The 12,288-nt window shown below is 45.9% G+C and overlaps 3 protein-coding genes across 5 annotated transcripts in view; 2 read left to right on the forward strand and 1 right to left on the reverse strand.

Annotated features, from left to right (window-relative positions):
• Positions 1-12,288, forward strand: part of LOC120699341 (pentatricopeptide repeat-containing protein At1g71490-like) — a 29,354-nt gene that overhangs the window by 8,127 nt on the left and 8,939 nt on the right. The window contains exon 5 of one of the 2 annotated variants that reach the window (XM_039983350.1): positions 2,625-2,755. The exons of the other annotated variant lie outside the window; for it this stretch is intronic. The gene's annotated coding sequence lies outside the window, so the exon portion shown is untranslated. Of the gene's footprint in view, positions 1-2,624; positions 2,756-12,288 lie in introns of those variants that run through there. 2 annotated transcript variants of the gene reach the window in all.
• LOC120699427 (protein DEHYDRATION-INDUCED 19 homolog 4-like) overlaps positions 1-12,288 on the reverse strand; it is a 29,316-nt gene that overhangs the window by 1,050 nt on the left and 15,978 nt on the right. For both annotated transcript variants that reach the window (XM_039983432.1, XM_039983421.1), the window contains 2 exons: positions 860-937; positions 471-757 (listed from right to left, as the gene is read on the reverse strand). In XM_039983432.1, coding sequence (XP_039839366.1) covers positions 471-757; positions 860-937 — 365 coding nt within the window. The remainder of the gene's footprint in view (positions 1-470; positions 758-859; positions 938-12,288) is intronic.
• On the forward strand, positions 2,919-5,305 carry LOC120699418. Its single transcript, XM_039983408.1, has 2 exons — positions 2,919-4,709; positions 4,874-5,305. Exons 1-2 carry the CDS (start codon positions 4,010-4,012, stop codon positions 4,915-4,917), a joined length of 744 nt encoding a protein of 247 aa, XP_039839342.1. The 5' UTR covers positions 2,919-4,009; the 3' UTR covers positions 4,918-5,305.

Here is a 12,288-nt window from a genome sequence, read left to right on the forward strand (position 1 = left end):
TGATAGGCACAAACAAGAGCATATAACTTGATGGGGGAGATCAAATACAGAACTAATTTTGTTTTAGTGTGCATATTAAGTGCACCAAACTGGATTCCAGCATGAAAAAATAGCTTCTCAAAAGATGTTAGTTCATGCGCAATAACTTGGCCTACAGAGTGTATCTAGTCTAGGCTAAGTTCTTAGTCTAATCAGAAAACGAAGTAGAGAGCTAACTAGGTAGATATTAAGCTGACTGTAACATGCATATAACAGCAAAACTGAACTTAATGTGGATAGTTCATACAGCTTTAAGCTAAGTGTACCTGAATAGGTTTTGTGGCTTAGCAACGAACATTAAGCTATACACATTTTCATTCAAAGGAGGCTAAAAAACTTCACCAGACATCGGAAAAAAAAGCCACATAACATGCAGAAGTAGACTCAGCAAGCTAATAGTGATAAGAGGCAGGAAAGGAATTGGATTGTACCTTATCTTCCAATTCTTTGAAGGTAGTGATCTTTTAAACCAACTATTTTCAGTCACAGCAGGAGCAGAAGATTTTGAGATATCTTCTGCTTCTGATGAAGATAAATTTAAAACTAATGAAGATAGCAGTGAATCAGTGACTGAAGTTGATGTATTGGTGGTGCTGCTGCTTCGACCGCTATTTCCAAGCAGCACCTTTAAGTAGGTCTCTTGAAGATCTCTCCCTGCATATGTGAGAGTGTGGTTGCCAGCACCCGCAACTCTACGTAACCTGTGATGTCTTTGCAAGTGCACATTATTAAGGAAACATATGAAAGTTACAGTTCAAAAAGCACTTCTACAACACCAGTGCAAACTGCCTATAAAGACAATCATCTAGGAAAAGGATATTTTGAACAGGTAGCCGTGCTGAAGAGTTATATGTTCCAACAAGTCCTTCGAAATCCTGGCCGAGCAAACTGGGCAAGCCTATGGAGCATATGAAAGTGAGGTTAGAAACTGTAGAATATATTACATATATAATGGATGCAATGAGCTGAGATGTTCATAATGCCAATAGCTAGCTTCCGTGCCTATGGTTTATAAGCCCCACGAAAAGAATATGGTTTGGCCTAAACTTAGTGTATAAGCCCCTCAAACAGTCTAGTTTTTTTTTTTGGCAAAAAGGCCAACAACCTTGTGGGCATGTATGTCTTGCTCATAGGCCTGGTGGTGCATTTTTTTCTCGAACAACATGAGAGATCTGCATGTTATTTCATTAAAGAAGAGTGCAACACCACTCACACACAGACAAACACCACAGGCACATTCCCTAGAGAATTGGTTCAATTTCGATCGTGCCACAGAAAATAAAAGGGGACAACCAATGAGCCATTGCAGAGAAGCCCTTCTGCCCTTGAGCAATTGTTCAACGACGAAAGACTCTGACGACACACCACAATTCGATGGAGCAAACATGATGCAGCCTATGCCGAAAGCACCATAGGCCAATTTACATGAGTAGAAGGCATAGTGGTGTGTGAACTGGGGAAGAGAGTCAGAGACCATGTGTCGAGGCTACAACTTACTCCCCTACATAAGCTGAAGCCATCCTTTTGGGTCCATCAGTTTGGCCACAACTTCAGTTTATACTTAGAATAAGTCTCGTATAATATGGTATGCTCAATTTTAGAAGACAATGCGGAAAATGAAAAAAAGGTTACTTCCATTATATGATTGAAACCAGTCCTTGCCCAAAAAAAAAAAGAAAACAGCCTATGATATCATTGTGTGAATGCTAGACCAAACAAATAAGTAATTGTACCTTGGGAAAAAGTGTGTTTAACATGTGAATTACTTGGACAAACTGTATGAATGCTAACTATCAAGTATAACAAACCTCTACTAAATTTAGGTTTCATACGTAGAAAGAATATTCAATATTGCACCTTATTATATGTTCATGAGCAGATAGGCAGTCAGCCAAAGATTTTACAGCACTTGAACCAGTTTTAGCTCCACCCATGTTCCGAAGACCTTAACTTCCACTATGACAAAGCTAATATCTTGATTGTTCATACACGCGTTTGCAGTAGTTCAAAAGATCTTAGAGAATCTTCCATTCTTTTCTTTGAATATTTCAGTACTACAGAGAAGAACGGAAAACTTGGCTGGCATACCCACATTTCCTTGCTGTGACTTTAATGCCTGAGTGCTTATGTACTCTAAGTACCCCGATTTGCATAACCTAATTGGTTAGTTGCCATAAATTAATCCAATCCCATGAAGTCATTTTGCATGTCAAAACCAAGCAAAAATGAGGGTAATTAAAAATTGGCAATTGACATTGAACAAAACTTCCCCCATGAATATTAAACATGTATGACAGGTTAAAACTTTAGCAAGTGTCATTCAGAAAAACTTCCCCATAGATGTTAAGCAATGACGGGTTAAAACTTCCCCTGTGTGATACTGTGCAAGTGTGCAGTGGTGACAGTGCTTAGAGATGTGGATTAATGTCCTATTGATCCTTTTTTTTGTGTCTTGATCTCATCCTACTAGAAGTCCAAAATTCCAATCATGAACATGGGGCCTTCTGGAGTTGGTAGGATAGCAATGTTTTTAGATGAACCCTCACAAGGACACCTAAATGTTTTCCATTTTCCCCCTTTTGTAGAGAAAGGTCAAGTCATCAAAATGTTATTGTTGGAGTTGATGGGCGTCTGATTCAATTGGTCTGTTTGCGTGTACTGCAACTCGGTTGGGTACTGTAAATGTAATGTTCATATTGGTTGCTCAGTTGCTGTACAAGTTTTAGTTCATTGGTCAGCATTTGGTTTCAATAATTAACCGAAGAGTAAATGCTGTTAAATGATCCCATTTGGTTTTGCTGCAAACCCGGTTGCTTCATGCGCTGTCATGAATGTAGTTGCACGTCTAATTTTTAGGCTAAAAAGGATCATGGATTCTCTTTAGTGTTGATATTGTTAAGCAGCATGTCTACTTTAGGCCCATGGCCCATATTCCTCTCTGTACATATACACATCCAGACTCTTTCTTCAGTGTCTTTGGTCATCTTCCTCCACGGTAACATGGAATCAGAGCAGGTTAGGTTAGGGTTCGGATAGCCCACCCGATCTACTGTTCAGCTCCGCCGCCGGTCGTCCGGCGGCCGTCTGCTGTCCGCTGGCGCGGATCCAGTCGCTGCGGGCCGCCGGGTGCTCGTTTTGGCTGCTGCATTTGTCCATCCGCCCGATCGCCGTCGCCTGTCCGCCCCGTCGTGCACCTTCTTCCAGCTTCCATCCGTGCGCATCCCGGCGGATCCACTCGTCCCACTGTGGCCCGTCGCGGCCTCCTTGCGGGGTCTCCACCGCCGCCGGCCTCTCCGCATCGCACTGTCGCGGCCGTTTGCCGCCCGTCGTGCGCGGTCCTCTGCTGCCAGTCGCGGACGTCCTCTACTGCTCGTCCGCCCGTCCGCCCGTTGTTGCTTCCCTCCGCCGCCAGTTGCTACGCCCCTCTACCGGTTGCTGCTGCTCTGTTTTGGGAAAAAAGGGGGGTTGTGCGGCTCCTCTGTTCTGCACTGCGCCGTCCGTCACTCGTCCTCGCGCACTAGAAGGGGGTGGTGAGCGGCTACCGTGCTGCTCTATTCTGGCTGCTCCGGCCTGATTGCTGCTTCTGTTGGCTTGAGAGGCTCCGTCTGCTGGCTGGTGATATTTCTGCTCTCATCTCTTGCAATCTTCACCATGGCTCAGATCAGTCCCATTGTTATTAATATCACTCTTGATGGTTCCAATTATCCGGAGTGGTCTTTTTGTGTTGAAACTACTCTGAGAGGTCGTGGTCTTTACTCCCACCTCACTGATGATCCACCTAAGTCTGATGGCAATAATGCTAGTATTATCACCACATGGAAAATAAATGATGGGAAGGTGATGGCTGCCATGGTTAATAGCATTAAACAGTCCATGATTATGAGTCTCAAAGTTTAAAATAGCTAAGCAAATATGGTCTGCTCTAAAGCAGCGTTATGTTCAGGACAGTGGTGCTCTTCTCCATAATCTCATGCAGCAAATTCATGTCATTGAGCAAGGTGATATGTCTATTGATGACTATTATTCTGCTTATGACCGTTTGATGGGTTCATTGACTTCCATGGTGAATGAGTGCACAGCAGCTGACTGCCCAGCCCACAAATTCATTGAAAGATTTCTGACATATCGTTTTGTCATGGGAGTGAAGCCAGAATTTGATTCCATTCGTACTCGGCTGCTTCATAATTCATCTACTTTAACCATGGACCAAGCCTTGGCTGAATTACTTGCTGAAGAGGCACGCCTGCAGTCTATGTCTTCTTTATCCACTGTGACAATGCCCCATAGTGTGCTGGCAGCCTCTCAGCGGATCACTGCACCTAGGGGTACATCTTCAGAGCCATGTAAGCATTGTGGCAAGACTACTCATCTATCGGCAAATTGTTTTTCTGCATATCCTGAGAAGCTAGCTGAGTATTGTGCCCGTCGAGCTTCTCGTGCTGCTCGTGGCCGTGGTACCTCTTTTACTACTCGAGATGGTCCTGTTAGCCGAGGTACCTCTTCTACTGCTCGAGATGGTTCTGTCTCTGTTGCTGCTGCTTCATCTGTTGATGCCTCTCAGCCGGCTTGGGTTCTTGATTCCGGGGCCTCCTTTCACGTGACATCTGATCAGTCTCAGTTGGTTACTTGCAAGCCAATCACTGACGGTGCCTCTATTCAGACAGCTGATGGTACATCCTGTTATATTACTCATCGGGGTTCTCTTTGTAATACCAAATTTTCTGTCCCTGATGTCTCATTTGTACCTAAGTTGTCCATAAATCTTCTTTCAGTGGGCCAAATTGCTGATCATAATTGTTTTATTGGATTTGATGACTCATCTTGTTTTATTCAGGATCGTCAAAGCGCGATTGTGATTGGGACTGGCCATCGTCGTAGAGGTGCTTCTAGCCTCTACATTTTGGACACCTTGCGTCTTCCTTCTTCCGATGCTCGTGTGTCATCTGTTTCATCATCATCTCCATCATCCTTCACGAAGTGGCATCATCGACTTGGTCACCTCTGCGGGTCTCGCTTGTCCACATTAGTACATCAGGGCTATTTAGGTCATACATATGTCGAGTCTAACTTTCATTGTAAGGGTTGTAAGCTTGGAAAACAGATTCAACTTCCCTATCCTTCTAGTGTCTCTCACTCTGCTAAACCCTTTGATCTTATTCACTCAGATGTATGGGGCCCAGCTCCTTTTGCTACTAAAGGTGGCCATAAATATTATGTTATCTTCGTTGATGATCACTCTCGATACACTTGGCTCTACTTTATGAAACACCGGTCCCAATTATATTCTATTTATCAGTCTTTTACTCGCATGGTTCACACTCAATTTTCCACCTCTATTAAAATTTTTCGTTCTGACTCTGGTGGAGAATATTTGTTTGATCTTTTTCGCCAGTTTCTGGTCTCTGAAGGTACTCTTCCTCAGCTCTCATGCCCTAGAGCCCATCCTCAAAATGGTGTAGCTGAACGCAAACATCGTCATATCATTGAAACTGCTTGGACTCTTCTAATTGCCTCCTTTGTTCCCTCTCACTTTTGGGGGGAAGCGGTCTCAACATCTGTTTATCTTATTAACAGACAACCGTCATCCAAACTATCTGGTAAGTGTCCTGGTGAAGTTCTTTTTGGCACTCCTCCTTGCTATGATCATCTTCGGGTGTTTGGATGCACCTGCTATGTTTTGCTTCCATCTCGTGAGCGAACTAAGTTGACAGCTCAGTCGACTGAATGTGTTTTTTTAGGATATAGTCCTGAGCATAAGGGTTATCGTTGTTATGATCCTTCCACTCGTCGCATGCGTATCTCTCGTGATGTGACATTTGTTGAGGATCGTCCTTTCTTTTATAACCCTTCTACCCATTCATCATCTTCTTCTACAGAATCTACATCTTTTCTTTACCTTCCTCCTATTTTATCTAGTGATGATCCACCTTCGTCTACACCAGCTCCTCTTGATGACACTCCACCACCTCCTAATGACCCTCCACCAATCCCCTCTCCACCATGTAAACCACCCATAACACGTGTTTACACGCGTCGCTCTACCACTCATCTACAGTCTCCATCTAGTCCATCTTCCTCGGCCAGTCCCGATGCTCCTGTTTTGGTTGATTCTAATGTTCCTGATGAGTCACAGGTTGGACCTAGCTACAATCTGCGTGATCGCGCCAATATTCAGCCACCTGATAAATTGGGATTTCCACGTGCAAGTGCTATTCTTGATGAGCCATCCACTTATCATGAGACTTCTATCATTCCGGAATGGCAAGCTGCTATGTCTGAGGAGCTCACTGCACTTGAGCGCACAGGTACTTGGGATATTATTCCATTACCACCTCATACAGTCCCTATCACATGTAAATGGGTCTTCAAAGTTAAAACCAAATCTGATGGTTCTATTGAGCGATATAAAGCTCGTCTGGTTGCCCGAGGTTTTCAGCAGACTCAAGGCTGTGATTATGATGAGACTTTTGCTCCTGTTGCTCACATGACCACGGTTCGTACTCTGATTGCCGTGTCTGCTTCTAAGTCCTGGGATATCTCTCAGATGGATGTTAAGAATGCCTTTCTTCATGGTGATTTACATGAGGCAGTTTATATGCAGCCACCGCCAGGTGTTAATGCACCTCCAGGATATGTTTGCCGTCTTCGTCGTGCCTTATAATCTTAAACAGGCTCCCCGTGCTTGGTTTGAACGCTTTGTATCGGTGATAAGAGCTGCTAGTTTTTCACAAAGTGAACATGATCCTGCCTTATTTGTTCATCTCTCTCCACGTGGTCGCACTTTGCTGCTTCTATATGTTGATGATATGCTAATTACTGGAGATGATGTTGATCATATTATTCATGTGAAGCAACAACTTGGTGAGCAATTTCAGATGTCTGACTTGGGCCCTCTCAGTTATTTCCTAGGAATTGAGGTCTTGCATTTTTCCAAGGGCTATTATCTCTCTCAATCCAAGTATATACGAGACCTTATTGCACGCTCTGGCATTACTGACAGTCGAACAGTTGCCACACCCATGGACCTTCACTTGCAGCTTCGTCCTATAGAGGGTGCTCCTCTTGAGGATCCCTCTCGATATAGGCATATTGTGGGCAATCTTGTTTATCTCACTGTCACCAGACCTGACATTGCTCATGCCGTACATATCTTAAGCCAGTTTGTGAGTGCTCCAACTTCAATTCACTTTGGACATTTACTTCGTGTGCTAAGATACTTGAGGGGGACATCATCTCAGTGTTTATTCTATGCTCATAATAGCCCGCTTTGTCTTCATGCCTATTCCGATGCCACTTGGGCGAGTGATCCAACTGATCGTCGTTCTGTCACTGGTTATTGTATTTTTCTTGGATCATCTCCTCTAGCATGGAAGTCCAATAAGCAGTCAGTTGTCTCTCAGTCTAGTACCGAGGCAGAACTTCGGGCCCTTGCTACCACCACTTCTGAGATTATATGGCTTCGATGGCTATTGGCTGATTTTGGCGTTTCTAGTGATGCTCCCACACCTCTTCTATATCATAATACTGGAGCCATACAGATTGCCAAAGACCCTGTGAAGCATGAACTTACAAAGCATATTGGTGTTGATGCTTCCTTCACTCGGTCTCACTGTCACCAAAACACGATTGCTCTTCAGTATGTGCCTTCCGAACTGCAAGTGGCAGATTTCTTTACTAAAGCACAAACTCGAGAGCAACATCGGTTACATATGCTCAAACTCAATGCTTCAGATCCTCTACCTCTGCCTTGATTTTGAGGGGGGGGTGTTAAGCAGCATGTCTACTTTAGGCCCATGGCCCATATTCCTCTCTGTACATATACACATCCAGACTCTTTCTTCAGTGTCTTTGGTCATCTTCCTCCACGGTAACAGATATCATAGTGTTCTTTTTTTTCTCTTTCGTCACGTCAATGCTCCATTTCATTCCCAAGTATCAAACTACACGAATCTTTTGCATTGGTGATGCCTGTAAATCCTTCGGTCCATCTACTGCAATTTGTGTCACTTTTAAAAGGTTCTCTTTATACTGCATGGTTGGCCAGGGCTGTTGAAGAACCAGTTCATTTCGATGAGCCAAGTCGAGCCATGGTAGGTTTGTACACTGAATTTCGTCTCCAATTTAGAAAAATCAAATAACTATAACACACCGTCGAAGCCCAAGACGGACCATGAAAATACGCACATAAGCTCTTGCTGCCAGGCAATGGCGATCACTTTTGTCTGCTAAAGTGCCGGTAAGAAACCAACGGTGAGAAATGTACTATGTAAGGCGCCGTTTGGCAGTCTAGAATTTTTTTTTACCTGAAATTGAATTACAGGTGTAAATTATAGTGCACGAAGAATACGGTTGTTTCTTTTCACACTTGGAAACATATCAAAGAATACCGGTAAGAAATGGGGAAAAAGAAAAGAATGCACACGGGTATAAGTTCTACTACACAAGAAAACGCAGTGCATCCTAATTATCGGCCCAATTTTTCCATTTATTTTGAGTTTGCAGACAACCTCAAACTGGTATTTGAAGAAGATGTCGATGATCGTTGGCATCATAGTGAGCGTGAGCTTAACCACTACATGATGCATTGGAATTTCAAAACAAAGCATGAAATTGGTGCACAAGCTTAACAAATTTCATATCCAATCTCAAATAATCTCTGAACTCTACGCGAACAAACAGATTTCAATAATCTTGTTGAGTTGACTGACAGAGTATTGAATAGATTTGGATCTCTACGCATAACAGTCTGTAAGCTAATTTGGCTGTCAACCCACATAGGAAAGGGCAGCAGTCGCAGTTGAACCCACACAGGAAAGGGCAACAGTAATAGTTGTAGATGACTCAGTACGACTGACAGCTACTATGTGCAAAATAGTATGGCTAGACCTATACGTGGGCTCCACATAAGAGCCGGACTCTGGAAATAAAACCTCATGTTCACACTATAAAAATTTTATCAAAATTGACCGAAATTTGTTGGAGATGACTCAGTATGGCTGGCAGCTACCCTATGCAAAGCAGTATGACTAGACCTACAGGTGGGCCCCATGTCAAGAGCCGGACCCTAGAATTAAAACCTCACGTTCACACTATAAAATTTTATTGAAATTGACCAAATTTTTTTAGAGATGATTCAGTATGACTGGCAGCTACTCTTCTGTGCAAAATAGTGTGACAAGACCTACACTATATTTTTTAAAAAAAATAGATTTTTATTGGATTGTAACTATAGTTTGTCTAATAATTTATTATATTACGAGCTGAAATATTTGGGTTAGATTGATGTGTAATGGTAGCGGTTTGGAGTGGAGTGGGTAATATTAATTTCTTTCGTGAGAATGGAGTGATCTGGCTATGTGGGTATAGATTGATTTCCAGCTCATTTGCGATGGTTTGGCACGGCATGCAGACCGATCCAAACACACCCTATTTTCCATACTCCACTAGTTTTGGTCCAAGCAGGATGTTAAATTAGTGAGCTCCCAACCCCCATCTAGGCAAAATATTTCGTTCCGCCTGTAAAAATTTCCGGACCTGTAATTTGGAAGGGGATAAAGCGCGACGGGTCACGCTGTATGCGACCCCCGCAACCCTATCCGGTGCTGGCGCATGCCCATGCATGCATGTTGGTCCCGGTTGGTTCTCAACCTCACCCGCACAAAGCATCGTGCAAAACTATCGCTTTCAGCTGACATTGCTGATGTCACCATTATGAAATAAGCATATTATCTTCAAATGAGTATAACTCTCTCATCACACATCATATTTTAAATCCGTTTTGTCGCGGGATTTTTGGGTACTCACAACCGGGTGGCGGAGCGCACCCGCCTATTCAAAGTGAGGGAGAACTCGGGGAAGTACTAGGCGGTTAGGCTAATCTAGCACTGAGGCAAGCACACATGAACACACGATCTAGAGTGGTTCGGGCCGCCAGAGCGTAATACCCTACGTCCACTGGGAGAAGTATTGTTCTTGGTTGTATATGAACATATCCTCTGCCCGGCCTTGGCTTTTTTCCAGCCTGAGCCTCCTTCTAGCGGCCCCCCCTTTTATAGATCAAGGGGTGCGGATATATTGGTCGTTGAGGCCCCGACAAGTGGGCCCAACGTGACTGTGTAGCATACTGCGCAGAGTACTTAAATGGCTACAGTAGTTGTGAATCTTTTCTCCGATATGCTTCCATGCCATGCTGCCCCTCTGACTCAGGGAGGTCTTCTCTTGTCCCGTCAGCAAGGTGCCCGTTGGGGAAACGTAGCTTGCGGCGTGGCCTGTTGAGGCTATTATGTAGGCGTCATAATGGGTGAAGCCGAGCCGTCGTGTCCATCTGTCATGGCAGACTGACAGGCGCGACGTGGGCGGCGCCAGCGGCTCCACTACACGTCTTGGTAATACGCGATCAATAGTGTCCCCTGGTTAAAGACTCGCCTCGGCTTCTACTATATCAATGCGGACGTCCACCTACCGCAATGAATGTAGTGGAAGGTGAACCTTTAGTATGGAGACCAAGTGGCCTTATATATGTGTCTGTGCTTGCAGACACGTGGCAGCTCCGGACCTCCCCGGGGCGGGGTGTCAATTCCTTCCCTTAGTGAGGGGTCCGGTTACTATACAGGGGTCCGGGACCCCATGGGGGGTCCGGGACTCCACGGTCCGGACCTCCACGGAAGGTCCGGAGCTCCCGGCTGTTCGGGCTGAGCGCCTGCTTTTCCCGAAACACGTGGTGCTCCCAGACCCTTCCCAGCCGAGGGATGGGTCCGGGACCATTGTTGGGTGAACAGGGCTCCGGACCGCAGGGATCCGGCTGTTTGGACGTAGTCAAGGATAACCACAAGGCTCCTGCCTAGACATAGCAAGAGGGGGTACCCTAGTCCTGGGGTACCGACAGTGGCCCCCGGGCCCACCTTGGGAGAGGTACGAACCCGCGGGTGGGGCCTACTATCGTGATGTGTTTCCACGCAAACTTGATTGCGTCGGTGTGCTCATGCAGAGAGCGGGCGCTCCGGACCCCTGAGGCCGGTACACCGGTTGCCAGGTTCAGGTACTAGAGCGCTCTCCACAGGGCGACGAAGGTGTAGGCTTAGGGTGCGGAACCATGCTAAACGGCCACACAGACCTCGGATCGCCCAGGGAGCAAGCACCACTTCCCGGACCCGGCTCTTGGCGACCGTGGCGAGCGGTCTCCGCCGGAGCGGGCCACCGGAGTGGACTTGAGTCGACCGTGGCGAGCGGTCTCCGCTGGAGCGGGCCACCGGAGTGGACTTGAGTCGACCGTGGCGAGCGGTCTCCGCCGGAGCGGGCCACCGGAGTGGACTTGAGTCGACCGTGGCGAGCGGTCTCCGCCGGAGCGGGCCACCGGAGTGGACTGAGTCGTTGCTGACGATCCGATGAAATATGTCACCGGTCCTCATAGTAAGGTGCGAGGAACCAAGCCTTATACTAGAAAGGAGCCCGGGATCTCTAAAGACAGCAGTCTCGGATACTAGAGTACTTGTAACAGGGTAGTGAAGTACGTAAACTTAGGGTACATTACCAGGCTAAGCTACGCGGAGCTTCTCTACCCCAGGATACGAATACTACTTCTCCGGAGCAGGTCCTTAGGGGTCCGAACTGCCTTCCAGCTAGAAGGGGTGTCCCCACCTGGCCACAAGCCAGCAACTTAACTTGGATTGTTAGCAATAAAAGGAAGATTCCGCTTAAGAGGAAAGAATAGTTAAACCAAAGCGAATAAATATAATCAAGGTGGAGCCTAGATAAAACTGAGAAAGAAAATCCCCTTTATTATTGTGGTTGTCATGGTATACATCAGAGGTCGGGATTACGAGGTCGGACCTCTACCGCTCCGGACCATTTTTTGCCTGTTTGTGTGATAGGGCCAGAGGTCAGGTTTACAAGGTCGGACCTTGACCGCTCTGGTCTCACACGTAGGCGCCACGTTTTTACAAAAGAGGAATTTTCTTAGTCTTATCTTAGGAGTAACCTTCGGCTGCATCCTATACAGCATGTCCTCTGATTGGAAGTGGTACCGCTACTCCTGGATTCTTCATAGTCGTCGGAGGTGAAGGCACCCTGGATGTGCCTGAACTGCATCATCCAGCATCGGAGCTCGGGGGACCACTCCTTGCCTAAGAGCTGTCATATGCTTAGGTAGAATGAGACAAATTCTTTGGCTTTGAATGGGAGAGGCCCCCTGCCGTCGCCGTCTGCCACCGGGAGCCAGCCCGCCTGCCGCTTGCTGCGGCAGAACCTGGT

This window comes from Panicum virgatum, chromosome 1K (genome assembly GCF_016808335.1).
Source record: "Panicum virgatum strain AP13 chromosome 1K, P.virgatum_v5, whole genome shotgun sequence".
NCBI classification, from domain to species: Eukaryota; Viridiplantae; Streptophyta; class Magnoliopsida; order Poales; family Poaceae; genus Panicum; species Panicum virgatum.